This window comes from Astatotilapia calliptera, chromosome 7 (assembly GCF_900246225.1).
Source record: "Astatotilapia calliptera chromosome 7, fAstCal1.2, whole genome shotgun sequence".
Taxonomy (NCBI): domain Eukaryota; kingdom Metazoa; phylum Chordata; class Actinopteri; order Cichliformes; family Cichlidae; genus Astatotilapia; species Astatotilapia calliptera.
In genome coordinates this window covers 12,163,952-12,183,663 of record NC_039308.1, presented here as the reverse complement: position 1 = coordinate 12,183,663, position 19,712 = coordinate 12,163,952, and the positions used below count along the sequence as shown (strand labels likewise).

Here is a 19,712-nt window from a genome sequence, read left to right as displayed (position 1 = left end):
TTGAAATAACATAAAAATAAATAAAAATAATAATAATAATAATAGTAATTTATTGTGCCTGCACTAAAATATTCTTAAATGCATATTCTTCAGCCTGTAATATACCATCAGTGTGTATATGATTCTTGATCTGCATGCCTGCCTGATGTCATTCTGTGTCCATTCATTATCCTCACTCACCGTTGTGCCTGGCATTAAACTTGATTGGCCTGAAATGCAAACCGTCTCTTCAGAATTCACCTTTAACACACAGTTTAGTTCATCACAATCATCACTTCAGTTTTCTCTTCAGCTTTCACAGAAATTATAGCATGTTCCTGCAGTCTGGATTTCTCTTTCTTGGCATGACCACTGGGTACCAGAGCCAAAAATAAGAGAGGCATTCTGAAACTACTGTCCATTCAAAACCCTCTAAAATGATGTGGCAGCATACTGTATCCCACTTAGATATTATACAGGTCTGCGTGTGTATTCCTGGCGTTGTATTACACTGGTGGCTTGTCAGTCATGTTGTTCATTTTTAGGACATGTATCAATTGAATGCTATATGAAATGCCAAATACTGTGATTGGAATTATTATTTTAACTGCTCAGCAGATCAACTGGGTGTCTTAGACCAGCTTGATTGTTTTTTTTCAAAACACATCTCTGGTATTTTCATCCACTTTAAACCCTCAAAAGCACTGCTCAGATAAAATAAGGTAACTTATTGCCTTGTTTTTTTTCTTTTTTTAGTCAGATATTTTCCTAATTTGATAGCATGCGATCAAATTAGATGTTTTTACTGTTTGATTACAGTAAAAACATCTATTATGTCATCTCAATGACACCCAGGAAGCAAGTACAAGTACAACATGGTGACCAGAGGACACAGAAAACTGATAACATTCAGTGACAACGGGCAACATAACCACCAGAAACATTATGTTGCCACTTAAACATTTCTCTGCTTTGAGGCAAGCAATTGAACCTACTGCCAATTAGAGGGTTACCTAGGCAACTCGAGACAAAAATGTTCGCTAGCAACCAGCAGGTACAGAGCAATGCAAGTCAGGGAATTGAATCTGAATTGCCAACGACTCTGAAGCCTGCCAGTAGGGGACATATGATAGAGTAGTATAAATTAGAGGCTTACCTAGGCAACAGGAGCCTGGGATGTCCACTAGTTACCAATCATCAGCTACAAAGTGATGCAAGTAAATCACAAGCACATCATTTCTTGCATGTACTCTCAATGATGGAGTCCCTTTAGTTTTCGTAATGCCTTGCTTAATTTTGTTTATGAATCACAAAAGGCAGTATATCACTGAATTGTGGTTACTTTAGTAAGGCATGTGTCATGCATCTATACAACAGCAACACAAAGCCATCTAAAAATTCATTTCAGAGAGGTTTTTTTGTGTTTCTTTTTAAACAATCAGCAGAGCAGCTTTTAAGTTTACACAGTTTACTCAGTTTAACTACCTGTATTTATTACTTCTTATTGTGCCACTTGGACTTTGTTAAAAACTCCTGATTGTTTAACAGAGAATGGGGAAAACTTGATCCTGTAAAAGGGGCGTTTGTCGTCCACAACACACCTCGGTTGCTATAACAGCAGCTTGATTTGTAGCTCTCTAGATCCCAGGTGACAGGAAAGGGGAGGAATATAATTTAAAATGTCATCAAACTCAGGGATAGTCAGTGACAACAGCTGGAGAAGGGATGTGTGTTCTTCGCGCATGACCTCAGGGCATCATCAGTCAGCATCCGGCATGTCATAGGTTGCAGCAGAGGTGACTGGGCAAGAGATGGAGGAAGATCACGTGTTTGTGTCATAAATCAAGTCAGAAAAAGGGCTGCCCCTCTAAGCAGCACAACAGACTTCAGTAATGACACCAGTCAAGTGGGGGAAAGTGTTATACTTTGATTTTTTTCCCCCCTTTTTTTGTGATCTGTGTGCATTTGGTTTGGAAATTAAGTGATTTCTTATTTGGCGTTATTTGCAAAGGATCCACCAGAATTTCACTCACCAAAACTGAAGCACTCACTTCTTGAATCAGCTGTACTGTACCACGAAGCAAGTTACATTATTCAGTTCAGTTTTTGTTTGTATAGCACCAAATCACAACAACAGTTACTTCAAGGTGCTTTATATTGTAAAGTAAAGAGAGAAACATCAGACAACTCCCTTTGAGCAGTTGGTGACAGTGGGAAGGAAAAACTCCCTTTTAACAAGATAAAACCTCCGGCAGACCCAGGCCCAGGGAGGGCGATGTCTTAACATTTGGTTTGGAGCAACTCCTTCTAATTTTCTTAAAGTGCATAATGAATTATTGTTTAAAGACACACAAATAGTTTTTTTTTCTTTTTCTTTTTGTAGTTATAACACATTTGTATTTGTCTTTTATTCAAACCAAGATTGACCAATGACTTACATGAAACATGACCTGTCCAGTTTGTTATTCTATTTTTTTTAATCATATTCTCCTGAGAACCAAGGAAAAGGGAATCTCCCCATTGCACTTTTTTGTGATTTCCTTCTTCTTTTACAGCTAAAAGACGCCACTCAAACACATGCGATATCAATGGAAAGCTCCTCTATTTAGTACTTTAGGACTTAGTAGGTTACCTGAAATAAGTCAAAAGATATAGACCAAAAACAAATATCCATTACAGAGGACATAAATGAACAGCCTGGTTCTCAGGAGGATATTTAAGGGTTTCAGTTGGTATAGTCTCTAGTTAGTTGTGCATGCTTGGGTCATTTAAACAAGCTTTTCAGTAAGGTCTGGTTCATATGCCTGCCTTAAGTTCTTTGTTGTTCTGTTAGTTTATTTTGGGAAATATGTTGTCTCATGAACTCATAAAATAGCAGCTCTCTCCTAAATGACAAGCAGGGGCCTCGTGTGTTTTCTCTGTTGCATCATTTATTTAGTGCAGCTGAATATGTCAGAGCATCCAGTCAGGAGTGGCACAGCTTGGCGAGTGAGGTGACGGTGATCTGGGGCTTGTGTCTGTGTGTGACATCACATTTTGTTGTGGAAAGAAAGTGCTCAGACAGCCAGCAGACTGTGCTCACTGTCTGCCACTCTGTGACTTCACAGACTGTACGCCTGAACTCTGAGATTTACAGAAGCACATTAACTGCATGAGACACCGATGTCAGCACGCTGATTGTCTCTCCTTCTATTCACGATGAGAGAATTTTTCACACATACTGCAGAGAGGACAGTTTGGTGGAAAAGTATTCCCAGCATACTGTGATTTTACCCTCTCTGTCTGTACTTTGTGACACACACAGCTCATACAGTACATCTGTTGCATTAGACGGCTACAGTCTAGTTTCCTTCCTTTTATTTGTATTAGAGATGAAACTAAGGAATATCTTCATTATCAGTTAGTTCAGTTGGTTGTGCTCTCACTTATATTTTATGTCTGTAAATTAGACAAAACATAGAACATACAGTGGGGCAAAAAAGTATTTAGTCAGCCACCGATTGTGCAAGTTCCCCCACTTAAAATGATGACAGAGGTCAGTAATTTGCACCAGAGGTACACTTCAACTGTGAGAGACAGAATGTGAAAAAAAATCCATGAATCCACATGGTAGGATTTGTAAAGAATTTATTCGTAAATCAGGGTGGAAAATAAGTATTTGGTCACCTCAAACAAGGAAAATCTCTGGCTCTCACAGACCTGTAACGTCTTCTGTAAGAAGCTTTTCTGTCCCCCACTCGTTACCTGTATGAATGGCACCTGTTTGAACTCATCATCTGTATAAAAGACACCTGTCCACAGCCTCAAACAGTCAGACTCCAAACTCCGCCATGGCCAAGACCAAAGAGCTTTCGAAGGACACCAGGAAAAGTATTGTAGACCTGCACCAGACTGGGAAGAGTGAATCTACAATAGGCAAGCAGCTTGGTGTGAAAAAATCAACTGTGGGAGCAATCATCAGAAAATGGAAGACATACAAGACCACTGATAATCTCCCTCGATCTGGGGCTCCACGCAAGATCTCATCCCGTGGGGTCAAAATGATCATGAGAACGGTGAGCAAAGATCCCAGAACCACACGGGGGGACCTGGTGAATGACCTGCAGAGAGCTGGGACCAAAGTAACAAAGGTCACCATCAGTAACACACTACAACGGCAGGGAATCAAATCCCGCAGTGCCAGACGTGTTCCACTGCTGAAGCCAGTGCATGTCCAGGCCCGTCTGAAGTTTGCCAGAGAGCACATGGATGATACAGCAGAGGATTGGGAGAATGTCATGTGGTCAGATGAAACCAAAGTAGAACTTTTGGTATAAACTCAACTCGTCATGTTTGGAGGAAGAAGAATACTGAGTTGCATCCCAAGAACACCATATCTACTGTGAAGCATGGGGGTGGAAACATCATGCTATGGGGCTGTTTTTCTGCCAAGGGGACAGGACGACTGATCTGTGTTAAGGACAGAATGAATGGGGCCATGTATCGTGAGATTTTGAGCCAAAACCTCCTTCCATCAGTGAGAACTTTGAAGATGAAACGAGGCTGGGTCTTCCAACATGACAATGATCCAAAACACACCGCCCGGGCAACAAAGGAGTGGCTCCGTAAGAAGCATTTGAAAGTCCTGGAGTGGCCTAGCCAGTCTCCAGACCTTAACCCCATAGAAAATCTGTGGCGGGAGTTGAAAGTCCGTGTTGCTCGGCGACAGCCCCAAAACATCACTGCTCTCGAGAAGATCTGCATGGAGGAATGGGCCAAAATACCAGCTACTGTGTGTGCAAACCTGGTAAAGACCTATAGTAAACGTTTGACCTCTGTTATTGCCAACAAAGGTTATGTTACAAAGTATTGAGTTGTATTTTTGTTATTGACCAAATACTTATTTTCCACCCTGATTCATGAATAAATTCTTTACAAATCCTACCATGTGGATTCATGGATTATTTTTTTTTCACATTCTGTCTCTCACAGTTGAAGTGTACCTCTGGTGCAAATTACTGACCTCTGTCATCATTTTAGGTGGGGGAACTTGCACAATCGGTGGCTGACTAAATACTTTTTTGCCCCACTGTATAAAGAAGTAAAAATCCAGGGTGGCATCTTTATACACCATTTTTGGTGCTGTTTTGTCTGACTTGCAGTCTAAAACTGCTTCAGTTTTCAGAAGATTATGAAAAATAAAAATATTTACATTTAAGAAGCTTTATTAAGTGGGGTTTTTTTTTTCAGTTCATGGGTTTTGTCCAGCCGGTGATGTGAAACAGAAAAAAGCAAAAAAGAATGAATCAACAACATGATTAATCCTCTTCTTTTCAGTGCAGCTTTATTTCCACATTAGAGATCAGCGATGATTAGCTAAAGAATCTCCGGCTCCTGCAAGTCAAGTTCCACATACGTTATAATTTAGTCTAGTATATTTTGAAGTAGCCTAACAGTTGTATCAGTTTCTGTTTGTAGTCAACAAAGGCTGTTAAGTACAGTCAGTGCAGTATTTCGACATTTATAGTTTTCATTATCAACTGGAGGATACGCTAATAATAAAACAACAAAATAATTAGTCTCTTTGTCTTATTTGAATTCAAAAGTTTAAAAAGAGCTTTTGATCTTCAAATAAACTGCTTAATTTAAAAAATAATTTTAAAATGTACTCCTGTTCAGTCCTTTCAAACAGGTTCAGACACTTGGAGATTGTGCAAACCACTATTTTCCTTACATTTGTCACCTTCTATAATCATTAAAAAATAATAATAATAATAGATTTTTTTTAATTCCTTGATAATATTTCAGTAGGACCAGTTAAGTGACCTTCACTCCTCTCAAATCAGCTGAATGTGGTTCACACTTGCTCTAATCTGTGCTAAAATTTAACTGACTCGGTTAAATCTTAAGGCTCGTTACGTATGTCATCTTTGATCAGGAAAAAAATAAGGGATGATTATTTAATTCCTTCTTTGTGATGGTGAGCAATAGCATGGATACGTACAGAGCATGACAGTCTGAGATGGACGGACTATCTTTTCAGTTTTCTGGTAATCATGGTCATGGAGCATGTACAGCAGCATCTGTGAAGGCTTTTCCTTTTATGTTTTCTTGCTGCTCTTGTTCTGTGTTTTTTTTTTTTTTTTTTACCTGTCGTTTGTTAAGTAGCAGTTAATTACACTTAAAACTGAACATCTAAAAATAAATATTTATTCATTTATTTTAAATCTGGTAAAACATCCCTGAATTCTGTTCAGTTTAGGAACAGTTTCACAAGTGGTCAAAAAGAGGAAAACAAAGACTATTATTAAAAACCTCTCCAGTTATCTTTGCATGAACCAGTTTGAATTTTAGACCATCCAAATAATGTAATTTTGTAAAAGTTAAAACTTCTTGGCCGGCTTTCATTCTGGCTCCCTCAGGCCAGAGTCGCTCATCCAAACAAGCTCAAACTTGGCAGTGCACTTAACTCATTTCCTTGGCAACACAGCCTGCAAGCTTGAAGTGGTTTGGATAAACAGTTGTTGAGATAGGTAAAGAACAGTTGGAAGTACGGACATGCAGAGATTTCTCAAGTTGTTAGTTAAGATTTGTCTGATTTCTTGCTTTGCTGCTATAACAGCTGTCTACTTTGTCTCTTTTGACTCTCTAAAGTGGAGAAAAAGCCAACCAGTGAAGCTGTGGCTGAGTACTTGGAGGGAAGAAAGAAATATGAAGGGCTCAAGAACCGAAAACTGAAAAAAGGCTCAAGCAGAGAAGAACAGGCAAGAGGGCACAATTTGTTGCACTAAATTACTGAAATTGAAATAGACTGTAAATTCTGTAGTTGTTAACGTATGTTTTAATGATGTCTGATCTTTACGGTAGACGCTGGCCCTGCTCAACAGCTTCAAGTCCAAGCTGTCATCGGCCATCACTGAGGGTCCACAGGAGGACATGGAGGAGCTGGCAGAGGATGATGACAAAGGATGGTCAGTGAGCTTGACACTATTCGAGATAAATGAGCGGGATATTTTCATTTTCTTCTTTCATGGTCATCTTTTAGGAAAGAATCCAGACATTGTTCATTTATTTCAATTTATGCAACTGAATAAAGCAAAGTCAAGCATGATCATGAGCCTATCCCACCTGTCTTAGGGTGAGAGGCAGGATACACCCTGGACAGGTCGCCAGTCTGTCACAGGGCTACCATTCGCACTCACATTTACTCCCGCATTGGGCAATTTAGTGTTTCCAATTAACCTAACCCCGCTAACTGCATGTTTTTGGACTGTGGGAGGAAGCTGAAGTACCTGGAGAGAACCCACACAAGCATGGGGAGAACATGCAAACTCCACACAGAAGGACCCTGGCCTGACACAATTATGTTAAAAATGACTATTTAGTTCTTTAAAATTTGAAGACATTTAAAAGATTAAATGGAAGACGGTTAAATTTTCATTTAAATGTTGCTTTTGGTTATTTTTTTAGTTAAAACTTGCTGATTATAGTGTTATACTCATAGACAGTAATAAAGTAATATGATGTCAGCCACTGGTGTCTGGATTCCCATTTTTCGAGATTACCGTTTTCCGCCATCAACATCTTGGTTGCAAGAAAAACTGATGTAACAAGAAGAGGTGGGTCTGAGTGTAAAACCACTGACTCATCGGCAGATGGTTTGTGACTGACAAGTCAATGAGCAAAACATGGTATGAGCAAAAAGGTCAACAAAGAAAGCCTTGTCTCCGCCCACCCCCATAGCTTTCTATGGAGGGAAAAGGCTCGGGCTGGACGTTTGCAACCCCAGCTATCGCCATCTGGTGGCTTTAAGACAGAATGCAGTTTTTAAGGCACTTCCGCAGTGGCTTCATTTTTCTGACAGGGAATCTTTGTCCATGTTTTTCGTTTTCTCTGGTTAGACTACTTTAATATAATGAACAAACTTACTTGTCCAACTGTTAACAGAAATGCTGATTCTATATCAAGAAAAGAAAAGTACCACATCATTGGTCTATAACTTAAATTCACTGTTCACTGCAGTCAATAATAGTAGAAACTCTGAGCAATACGTGAGCACATCAGTCCTCCCAGAGCCCAAGAAGCAGTCCGGCATACACACCATTTTGTGGACAGTGAAGTTTAAGCATGACAGGCTAGCTAGAAAAAAGATGTTTTATTATTTCATTGATATTATGATGACTATCGCTAAAAGACAACATAATATCAGGAGCAACAAACATGAGACACTGGAAAAACAAAATCCTTCCTTGTACAGATGAACCTGAACTCTATAAGATCTAAAGCTCACTCCAAGTTCTGATAAATGTGTGTGAAAGTTCAGGTTGTGTGCTTGTGTATGTGTGTCACGTTGGGATTTCAAGCCACAGCCACCAGATTGGCCATCAGGAAATCAGGCCTGACTGTGTGTTTTCCTCTCATATTCTGTTTTTCACCAAAGATCTCAAAGTCTAACTGCACAGAGTGAGGGTTTGAAATGAATACCATGTGTTTGAACGTGAGCAAAGTGTCTGTGTGCAAGAGATTTAGAATAACAAAATCTGTAGTTCCTATTAGTCTCAAGAAGCCTCCTTGAAGTTCAGTCTGGGTGTGCGTTTGTGTGTCAGCGTGCATATGTGGGGGTCCTAATGAATTTGAGAGAAGCCTTGGCTGGCCTCTCCCGGCTGTAGACACCTCACGGTGTTGCCCCTGCCAGGTATGGTGAGAAAGGAGGGACGGGGCAGTAGCATAGCAGTCCTAGAAAAATACCAGTGGGGAAGTCTGTGCCACTCTAGGAGTACTGCGAACAGAATGTGGGTTACAACAGGTCAGACATTGGAAGTCAAGTCTGGGCCAGAGGAGGTAAACTATTCCATCTGTGTCTGTGTCTCCAAATTCTGACTCCCCCTCCTCCCCCAACTCCTTCTGCTTTGCTAACACACAACCTCAGAGCCCACTCTCTCAAAGCAAAGAGCCCTCCATTGCTTTCACCATTCCTCCATATTCAGTAAATCCCACCCCCTGCTTGAGTAAAAAGAATGCAAGACAAATAAATAGAGGAAAAGCTTCTGTAGACTCGCGTTATGGCAGCACAGCGGTTTTGATAAGCCCCTAACGCTGCCTTTCCACATCATGTTTCAGAGCTGGATGATTCTGAGGCTGTATGACCGGCAGACTGTCATCACAGAGACTGCTAGACAAATTATCAGAGGCGGCATGCTCACGCAGCAGGAGTCCTCAGGGCCTGCCAGAGTCTAACCGTGGCATTCTAGATGAGCTGTCACAACTCCTGCCGATTTCAAATGAACACAGGAGAAAATCCAGATCGCACCAACATACTAAAACACCCTAACCGCACAGACACGTAGAAGAGGTCATGCACGCTAGAACAACCCTTGTTTAAGTTTACAGCATGGAGTTTTGTTTTTTTAATACAGGCATGTGGAAACACACTGAAACAATCTGTTAATCGTGAACTTTGAAGGAAACATTTAAAGATTTTCTTATTTTAGGTATGAACAAAACTACGTTTGCATTTCCTCTGGTTTGCTCTGGTTTCATACGACAAGCATAGCATGAGCTGATTGTAAATAGAATTTGGCGCCACAATTGTTCCACCATGTAATGTTGGTTGGTATTTTTCATCGAAGGATTGACTCAAATAATGCACATAATATGTGTACCAGCTCAAGTTTGGGTTTTCATACATGAATTCAGTTTATTTCCCTAATTAAATCTCAAGTTTTAAACCAGTTTTGACAGATTTCTAAAAGTTGTGTCGTCGTCTTTTTATGACAGGTTGTCTAATAGATTTTTTAAAAAATTAAATAAAACACTAAAGCACTGTACCTATATGGTGGGTGTGTGTGGTTTATATTTTACTTTCCCTTCCCCCAATTCCAGTACCAGCACCGGGGGGAGATGGGGGGGGTAATAGTTTATAAAGGTATCTGAGTATCACACAACCAGTTCTGAACCAGTTACAGTGTAAAGCCACCTTTGCAGCAACCCTGTGAGGCCATAATTAGGCACAAGTTAACATGCTTAAAGTGATGCTTAAAATGCTTAAAACATTGTAATGATGTACTCTTGTGTGAATTCAGGTTCACAACAACAATTAAGCCAGTCATTTTAGAACTACCAGTTATCCTAAAGGTTAACTGCTGGACAAAGCTGGAGTACCTGGGGATGATGGAGACCATGAAACTCCACAGATAAAGGCCCAAAGCTTACCAGCAGGTTAAAAATGCAAACCTTGCTGCGAGGGAACTGTGCCATTCACTGCCATTGCAGCTATGCTGCAAAACTAACTGGAACCATTACCGATTAAGATAAAAATGTAGTGATTACAGTTTTGCATTTTTGCCTTTTTTACATTTTGAAAAAGACTTGAAGCTGGGAAAATTACTTCTCAGCTCAGGAAATGAGGCTAAGAAGAATGTGAATGCAAGTTAACCATGATTATTATGTCAGTTCTTTGTGTTAGAGTGCTAATGTGTGGGTCTGTGGAAAAACTGTAGCAAAGTTAGAGGACCACCAGAGTCACTAGGGTTAAGCCCCCTTGGACTTCACCTTGGTATTTTTTTTTTGTTGGGAAATGCCCTCCTCCTTGTATCTGGTTTTTTAGAAAGCCACAGTGAGGGTAAGCCACACTAGGTAAATAAACACAATACTATAGGCTTAATGTCAAAAAACACTGGTGATTTTAGAGCATCTATTTAAGTCATTTTAGCTACCGTTTAAAGAACACTATTATATTGACAAATTAGACTCTTAGTCTTGATTTAACATTTCAACTGGGTTTAAAGGTTTATTAAGTAATCCTTTCAGATCCTTAAATAGATAAAATAATGTTGTAGTTTCAAAATATACGTTGATTAGTGTGTAATTATCTGCCAGAGAGCTCGATTTTGGTTTCATCTGACCAAAGGACGATTGATTGTCAACAGTTTGCACCTTTTCTTTTTTTTTTTTTTTTTTTTTTTTTGCCTGTCCCGTTTGGCTCCTTTGCCATCAGAATTGTTGTCTAAAGGCAAAGAAAGATGCCCAACGGATTTACTTTACCAAATTGACCATCCCAGCCTTGCCGTAATGGTCCATTTGATTCACCTTTTATTGTTCATTTTATTTTCACTTACTGAATACGGGACAGACTTGACTGGGGGAAAGAAGGGGAGAAAGAAAGAGGGAAAGAGAAACAGCTGAGAAGAGGGACGGGGGAGAAGGGCAAAAGACAAAAACCAACAGAATGAGCAGAAAAAAAAGGAAGAAGAAAAAATGCATATATCAGTCACCTGCTGAGAAAGAAAAAAGAAAACAAGCAGAAGAGAACAAGAGTAATAGAATAAACAACATCACAATGATATATGGGAATATGACAGTAAATACTAAATATTAAACATTATTGTGCAGCACATAAGATCAACAGAACACAGTGTGCTTTGAGGTAGGAGCCAAAAAGGGTGTAGTTTGTGGGTGTGATCACCCGTGTGTACACCTGTGAGCATGGACGCGCTTGTTTTTTTAAAAGGTTCCTTCATGTAATGATCTGCTAGAGCTAGAGGGTGTGGGGGGGCCACAGCCCCGTTTGCACCTTTTCAACCAGCTTCTTGATCTTGTAATCCATTCCAGTCTTGTGTAGGTCTACAGACTTGTTCCTGCCACCCTCTTTGGTTTTCCCCAATGGTGATGCCATTGCAGCTATGCTATGCAAAACACATTCATACAAGCACTATTTTCTATGCCTAAATGCTTTCTATTTAACATTCACACATTTTCACACTCCAATGATCACATTGGAGTGCAACTAAAGGTTCAGTATCTTGCCCGAAGGACTGAACCACCAACCTTCATATTGGTAGATGACCTCTGTCTACCTCCTGAGCTACAGCCACCTATCAGGAGTATCTGTAATTGATTCTTTCCCACACAGCCACAGAGCCGATCTGCAGGAGCCCAAATTCTAGCTGGGTTGTATGGCATCGAGTAGTTATTTCACTCAATGAAATGTAAATCCATTTATAATTTTTATGTAATATTTTTTTCTGGATTTTTGGTTTATATCCTGTCTCTTTCCATTAAAATGAAGCAACCATTAAAATTAAAGACTGTTAATTTCTTTGTGTGAGCAAGCTTATGAATTCAGCAGGAGATCAAGTAGTTATTTTCCCCTGCTTCAACTAATTATTGGGTTTGTTGTTATGAAACTTCTCAAAGCAAAAGAGAAACTGGCCTCTAGGTAACGGTTCCACAGAGCAGTGATTTAGTGGATCCTGTCCTGCTGTTCTTTGAACTCTCTCCACCTCCTCTCTTTGTCTGATTTAGGATGGCCCATGTTCTGCAGTTTGATGAGCAAAGCAGAAAAGTCAAGGATGCCAACATGCAGGATGAGGACACCTTTGAGATCTATGACCCACGCAACCCCGTTAACAAACGCAGGAGAGAGGAGAGTAAGAAGATCCTGAAAGAAAAGAAGGCCAAGAGGTGAGGTCACAAGGTCATAGGTCGTGCCGAAGCCATGTGACTAAAACCAAAACTGGCCGTACAGCATCCTGGCAGTCTACCTTTTCATTGCTTCAAACCCGGCTTTGTTGAACCATTTCCTGGTGCGAACATTACAAATGAGGATGCTGAGCAGAAAACACGATGTCCCCGTTTTCTGTGAGGAAACTGCTTCTTCACAGCTTCACCTGAACAGTTACTCATCAGGAGAAAAAAAAATAGTGAACCTTACATGTAATGTTCATTTATATGACTTTGTATTTTCTGTTTACAGTTAAATGTGAGCCTTTGTTAGAAAAATAAATACCAATCATAAACAGCCTGTAATGACTCTGTTCTGTTTGATTTTAAACAAATGTATCACTAAGGAGCCATTTTTCAGGATAAATTGATACTCTAATGCAGTTTGTGAGGCCTTTCTTGCTTACATGGAAGGGCTATAAAACCTGGTGTATGTGCCCACTCTCTTCTTTCCATCTGGCATCAACTATTCGTGTTTGGACAGCTCATCCATCCTCTGCTTGCACTGGTGCTATGGCTGACTTCCACATTCAAGTGTTTCTTCAGATTTAGTTTGAGCAAATATGCAAGTAAATCTCTTGTGTGGACACCCTACTATTCACTTAGCTTTCAGCCAGTCTGGGACAAGTAAGGCATATAGACCACAAGAATACTTGCACAAAAAATGCTTGCCTAATATCATTTAGGTCAGGGTATGGATACGGAAAAGCTGAGTGTCCTGTGGTTTCTGGCACAAGGATGTTGACAGGCAAGTGTGGCTTCTTTTGGCTTGACGGTGATGGTCTTTGTCATGTTACTCAAGCCTTTCCTAGATAGTTTTTGTGGTGTCTGAACCCGTTATCACTTCTGGGGAACCCTTGTGCAGTCAGGGAAGGTGTTTGATGGTCAGCATCAATGTTTAGGTGAGCGGTACATATCAAATGAATGCTATGACCTTCATGAACCTCAACAGAATATAGTATTGTTATGTAAAACGTTTTAGTCAGTCAGCCTGGCTCTGGATTTAATGTTGAGGCTGATCAACGAATGCACATGCTCCAAATCAGCTATATATTATGGGTCTTTACCATTGGAATGCTGTTTCATGGTTATAGCCAGTTAAAACAGCAGAAAGTACCACATTCTGTGGGTCTTTGGATATGAAAAATGAATGAAAGAATGATTCAAACCCAAGCAACAGGGAGTAACATTTCACAGGTATCCTAATATGCAGATTTCCAAATGCTTTAAGTATGTTTGCATGAATCTGAGTTCAAATAAAATTCATCTATTTTATACTGGGCATTGGTGCAGTCCCTTAGCTCATCCTCTGTCTGGAGAAAAAAAAAACATTTTAGCTCCCTTTCCCCCTGTCTTTAAGCCAGCTTTCTTGGCAGCCCTTGCTAACAGAAGATTGGCAAGGAGCAGGTAGAAGGAACAGCAGGTGGGAGGAGCTTCTGTGCTTACAACTAGAGCACCAAAGTGCTCTCACTTACCAATCAAAATCAAGAAGGGGTGGGTCTTAGAATATCAGCTCTCAACAGTTGCAAAGAAGAAACTGATTGTAGTTGTCACTGAGGAGCCAGTAAATTGCAACTTAACACTGAAGAAGTAGCCTAGCAATGATTACAGCGCTTGAGAGAAGCCCTCTAAAACTGGGGTCATGGGGGATTTCAGTTAAAAAATGGCTGGCTGTGGACACAGACCCTAGAATGGACAATTGATACCACACTTTTCCGTAAGACAAATATGAATCTACAGCTGTTAGTGGCTCAGCTTAGCTGGAACTGGCAACACTGTGCCACTAGTCTGGCACAGTCCACAGAGCAGATGTAAAAACATCATTACACATTTAATGAACAGTTACGAGAAGTATTGATTTTCTCAGTGAACTTTCTGCTATGATTGCGTACTTCACAAAATATTAAATAGAAAAACAACTTTTTAATGCTGGGGTAAAAACCAGAGACAGCTCAGTCATCCGAACACATTTCTTTTTCATTGTCCTGCTCGGGTCATCACTGGAGCAGTCAGGGCTTGTTGAAAGCAGAACTGTTCAAACACTTAACCCAAAATGATCAGCTGCCGTGTGCGACCAGGAGCCGCACACTTCTTTTTTAACTGGACTTGTGGGATTATGCTTAAATTTCAATATGAAACGAGACGTACAGTTAATGTTACATTAAGAGGCCAGCTCTGCCCAAGCTGCTGAAAATTTAAAACAGGTGATACAGTGGCCTGACCGACTCTGTGCTTCTGGGTCTTGCTCACGATTAAATGTGCCAGTGTTAATAACTGAGATATTCTGAAATGTAACGAGAGATTCACTTTTTTCTTGAGTATGTCATAAAACAAGCCTTGTAATACTTCCATTGCAAACTACACAAAAGGCAGCCGCTAAAGCGTTTAAGTTTCAAAATAGAACAAACGAAACAGACTAAATTGTCAATTCCACTTAGAAACAAAATATTAATTCTAAAAATAAATCTTAGTTTGTTTTACAGAAGAACAGACAAAACTGACTAACCTTTGTCAATATCAAATAAACTGAGAACTAAAAGGAAATTCTCAATCTCTCCTTGTTGTATAGCTTAGCTTTTCAGAATCAGAATCAGAATCAGAATACTTTATTGATCCCTGGGGGAAATTATTTTTTGTTACAGTGCTCCATTTTAAACCAACATTAAGACAAGACAGACAATACGCTAACTAAGAATAGTACAATATATACATATATATACATACATACATACATAAGTCACTTATAAATAAATATTTGGAAAAGAAACAGTTTTCAAACAGTTTTAACAGTTACTTTAGTCTGACAAAAGCCGAATGACGAATTAGCGCTTCCAGTCAGAGACTGAGGCTACGTCCACACGTACACGGGTATTTTTGAAAACGGAGATTTTCCGTTTTCGTTTTAAAAAATAATCCCGTCCACACATAAAGGCAGAAATGAAGGAAAACGCTGCTATGAACATGCCAAAGCAGCAGGTGGCGCTAGATTCCTAACCGTGCAGAAATGTTGGCCAATCAGAAGTCTAGAAGCCTCGGTGGGAAAAAGTAAACAAAGCTGGGGCATAGAAGCAGAACAGAGTCGTATGTGTGGAGGGACAGTAACTGTGTGTATATGTAAGCATTTAAACACTGCAGAGAGTAGAATTAACAGTAACAGTATTGTAGAAATTCATTTCACCGAAACAATAACGTGGCGCACAGTGTGACGCATGCACCAGTTTATTGTATTTCCAGACTTGCTTTCGGCACATTTACAGTGCACGCTACTCTGTTTTTGTCAGACTTGAAATAGCCGAAATACCTTCACACTACGGAACTTCTTTGGCTCTTCCGTTCGACAATCTCTCCGGCATTGGAACCATCATCTGTTTCTCTTCGGTCACGCTCGGTTGATTTTTCTAGTCGGCACACTCATTTCTCCATTACGCGCTGGCTCCATTACCCGCTGGCTGTTTCCCAACAAACACACGTGCGGCTTGGCACTTGTGCTGACGTAAACAAGTCCGCGACGTGACGCTGCGGCTGTGATTGGTTCGGCTCTGCGCTGCTTAATTTGGATTGGCTGACCTTTTTTTTTTTTTTTTAGCGGAACAAGAGCGGCGAGGTCTATCGCGATAGCTTAATTTCTCTATCGAGTAAAAGTTATATCGCGATACATATCGTTATCGTTCTATCGCCCAGCTCTACTTCCATGCTCTTTCGCTCTAATTTCTAATGGCCACACTGGCCTTGAAGACACTCCTCAGATAAATTAGTTCTTTACAAGGACTCTGCTTGCCAAGTAAATCGGTAATTTATGTTTGAAGGGAAGCCAGAGAGAAAGACAAGGTGGAGAATATTTAACATTTCTCTGCGTCACTGCACCCAACTTCAAGTAGAAAATACCCCTCTTTTGCTCATCATGTGATTCTGGAGGAATGAGATGGGAAGGTAATGGCATTATCATGCTCTTCCACTGCCTTCTCCTTCTGCCCTTGGGTGTATGCATTAAAAATGACAAGCTAATTCTTCTAATGTCTAAAGACATGACTAATTAAATTAAACATTCATTTTGGAACCAGGGCGTTTTGTTCTTCTCTTTCCATGTAACTTGTATTTATGACATTAAAGAAGGGATTTACCGTAAAGCCCATAAGAAAGCAAGGTTCTTTAGATTTCTAGATTGCAAAACCACTGGGGGCATCTGATCAGTCCCAAAAGTCTGTATCGAGTCTTTATTACAATGACAAATCCAGAGTCAGATAAACAGCTATCTCAAGCAATGAAAAGTACAAGGAGACCTGGTCTGGCCCCCTCAGTGCCCTTATCTCAGCTTGATGGAGTCAGTCTGGGATTACATGTGGAGACAAGACAGAAGAACTGTGGCAAGTTGTCTCAGTTGCTTTATCATATGTTGAATAGCTATGCAAGAGAACACATGTGTGTTACTGTGACCATGAGTCCTCCCTCTATAGCTAACTCCTCTGGGTGCAATGGCCAGAAGAAAAATGCAAGATCAAAGAGGAGATGGTTTGTACAGGCACAGCAGAGTGTCATTGTTAAGCTCTGGCAATTCCCAGACGTCCAAGGACAGAGCAGTGAGTTCATTTGTCTCTGCTGTCAGCTTTTTGTCTGCACCTTATTGTTGAAGGACAAATTCAAAATTTTCTCACTCTATCCTAATACAGCGCTTGCATACACATGACTACACTGAAAGATTTGCTGGTGCTCAGACTGCTCTTCTTGTCCATACATCAGATAAAGTCATTTCACTGTCAGTGATGAAAGCTTATGTTGTATCAGGACTCTGCAGTTTAAGTTAGTTTAATTAAACATGTATCATTGAAACGTGGAATATGGGGTTTAGGAACAAATTCTTTCTTCCTCCTCAGACAGGGTTTGCTTGTGAAGGTGAAATAGTGTGATAGTAGATACCAAAATGAAATTTTATCAGATGCATGAATTTAAAAGATAACCAGACAACAGCGCACAGTGCATTGGTTTACAATGCTCAGAAGCAAGATTGTGCACTTTCAGAAAACAATGTTTATTTGTGTAAAATAGTGTTTTGTTAGAATAGAATGTCCTCCATCCAGGATCCTAATTACATAACAGTTATGTTATATTAACAGCCGAATGTCTCTAGCTGTTTAAACTGCAGCATATTAGTTTTTCTAATCAACAACAAACAAATTTGATGTAAAAGAATTTCATTCATTTTGGTTATAGAACTTAAAGGCAGTCACTTCACCACATGTTTCATGCTCAGTAATGCTCAGTGGGATGCAATTTAATATCTATAACCTGGTACTGTGTGATGTTAGAATAATAAGGAAAATGCTGTTTCTGCAGTAAATCAGACACTCCAATTAAACATTATAAATTATGTAATTAATACTGATGTTGTTATAAGCAGAATTTTACTGTTTGGGAAAATGTAATGAAAAGAAGGATGAGCGCAAGTAGCAACCTTTTGAGGTTGTGATATCACAGAGAATCACTTCATCAACACTTGTGAAACAGGACAGCAGGACAGCATTACCCTGTTGTTTAAATATAGTCATGTCCTCTTTTAAGCAAGAAAACAAAATGCCAGTGCCAAAATTGCTAAATTCAAGGCTTAAATAGTAATATCATAGTGCAGCTATGCAAGGTAATAGACATGAGTATGACATCTGGCACAAACCTATTATACTACAGTAGCACTACAGAAAACGGCGACAGGACCAAAACTGTTGTGAGCATGTGCATTGGACTTGTGATCTTGTTGCTTTTGAAATGGTTGCTTGAAAGCATGGGACCACACCTGCAACCACCTGCAGTCAGCTGCCATCCTCAAAGCAACATATGTGCATCAGTTTGCGGTTGAACTAAGTAAAACTGGAAAGAAAGTACAGCAAATCTTTTGCAATTTTTGTTATGTTTCCAAATCTGTTACTGTCTTCATATACAGAACTTCACATTAATTGTTTCCTTTCCATGTCTAGCAAAACCTCAAAGAGTTTAAATATATAGTGATTGCAGTCACTTCGAGTCAGTTTGAAGTTGTTTGGAGATAGGTTGCCTCCTACCAGGCAACCTTAAGACTGAAAGTGGTCGTCCAGAGGTTGAAGGTGTTGCACGCTCAGCCTCTGGTCAATAAGTTGTTTCATCCCAACTATTTGCCGTCAGTCACTGATAGCAAAAAATTCAACACAATCACCAAGCAATTACCAATTGTTCCTAAGAGGTTCCTGTTTTAGCTTTAGTCTAACTGAGCCATTACTGGAATTGATGCTAAAATGTAAAACTATGAATCTATTAATTATTAGCTTTAGCTGTCAACTGAAGTGGTGAACACAATAAATCAGTCAGTACATGAGCAAATTAGAAAGGATTTCTACACTACACAGACAGGAGGAAGAATTACAGTCACCAATAACTCTTTTGATGTACATATGTGCATGTGGGTATTGTTTTAAGGCAGAAAAATGTGAATTGGTATTTTAACATCTGCTGAATCAGGGCTCCTTCTCCTTTAATATGCTTTGCTTAGATTAAAGTCCTCATGTCACTGATCATATTTCACAGCTACTTTATAAGATTTATTTTTCATATAGGCCAAGTCTTTCTCTTCCCTATTACAGCGCTTCCTCTCTTTTTTCCCTCTGTATGAACACAATATTCTCAAAAAGTTCTTCTTGTGTTACACCAGACCAAAATTAGCAAGTGCTTTTGTTTTAACATACTAAGCTGATAAAGTAACACAGAGCAGTCTTTGTCTGGCAGTGTTGCTATGTTCTTTTTGTTGCTGGTATATTTATGGATCATAGTTGAGACTACTTAGACACACCTTGAAAATGACATGCCAGAGCAGAGATGCCAGCCAGTGCTGGGTGATGCAGAGAACTGCCCGGGTGTTGGGATATGAGCAATAACATATTCATTTTGCCAAATATTAAGTCCAACAAAGGCCTGCCTGTGAAATTTCCAATACCACAGCAATTGGACAGGGCTGAAAAGGAATGAATGCAATTCTCTAGAAACTGAGTACACTGAAGGACACCAGTGTAAACAATAAATTAAGGCCAAGACTACAACTACCACCAAGGTTAAACTAAAAAAAAAAAAAACCCTCAGAAAAGCTGCGTTTTACCTCAAACTGGAACGAGTCATAGAATTGAGTTACATGGGCATATATACTGACAGAGTACAGGAATATGTAAATATACCTGTATTTTGATAAGTGCCCAGAAATGTATGGCTCACATGGGCCTCAATGTGGTTTGGATTCA

General features: G+C 39.8%; 1 protein-coding gene across 1 annotated transcript in view; it reads left to right on the top strand.

Moving 5' to 3' along the window:
• cwc27 (CWC27 spliceosome associated cyclophilin) overlaps nucleotides 1–12,760 on the top strand; it is a 31,908-nt gene extending 19,148 nt beyond the window's left edge. Inside the window, exons 12-14 of the mRNA XM_026173128.1 lie at nucleotides 6,613–6,722; nucleotides 6,826–6,929; nucleotides 12,262–12,760. Coding sequence (XP_026028913.1) covers nucleotides 6,613–6,722; nucleotides 6,826–6,929; nucleotides 12,262–12,424 — 377 coding nt within the window. The 3' untranslated portion in view covers nucleotides 12,425–12,760. The remainder of the gene's footprint in view (nucleotides 1–6,612; nucleotides 6,723–6,825; nucleotides 6,930–12,261) is intronic.
• Nucleotides 12,761–19,712: the final 6,952 nt, after the last annotated feature.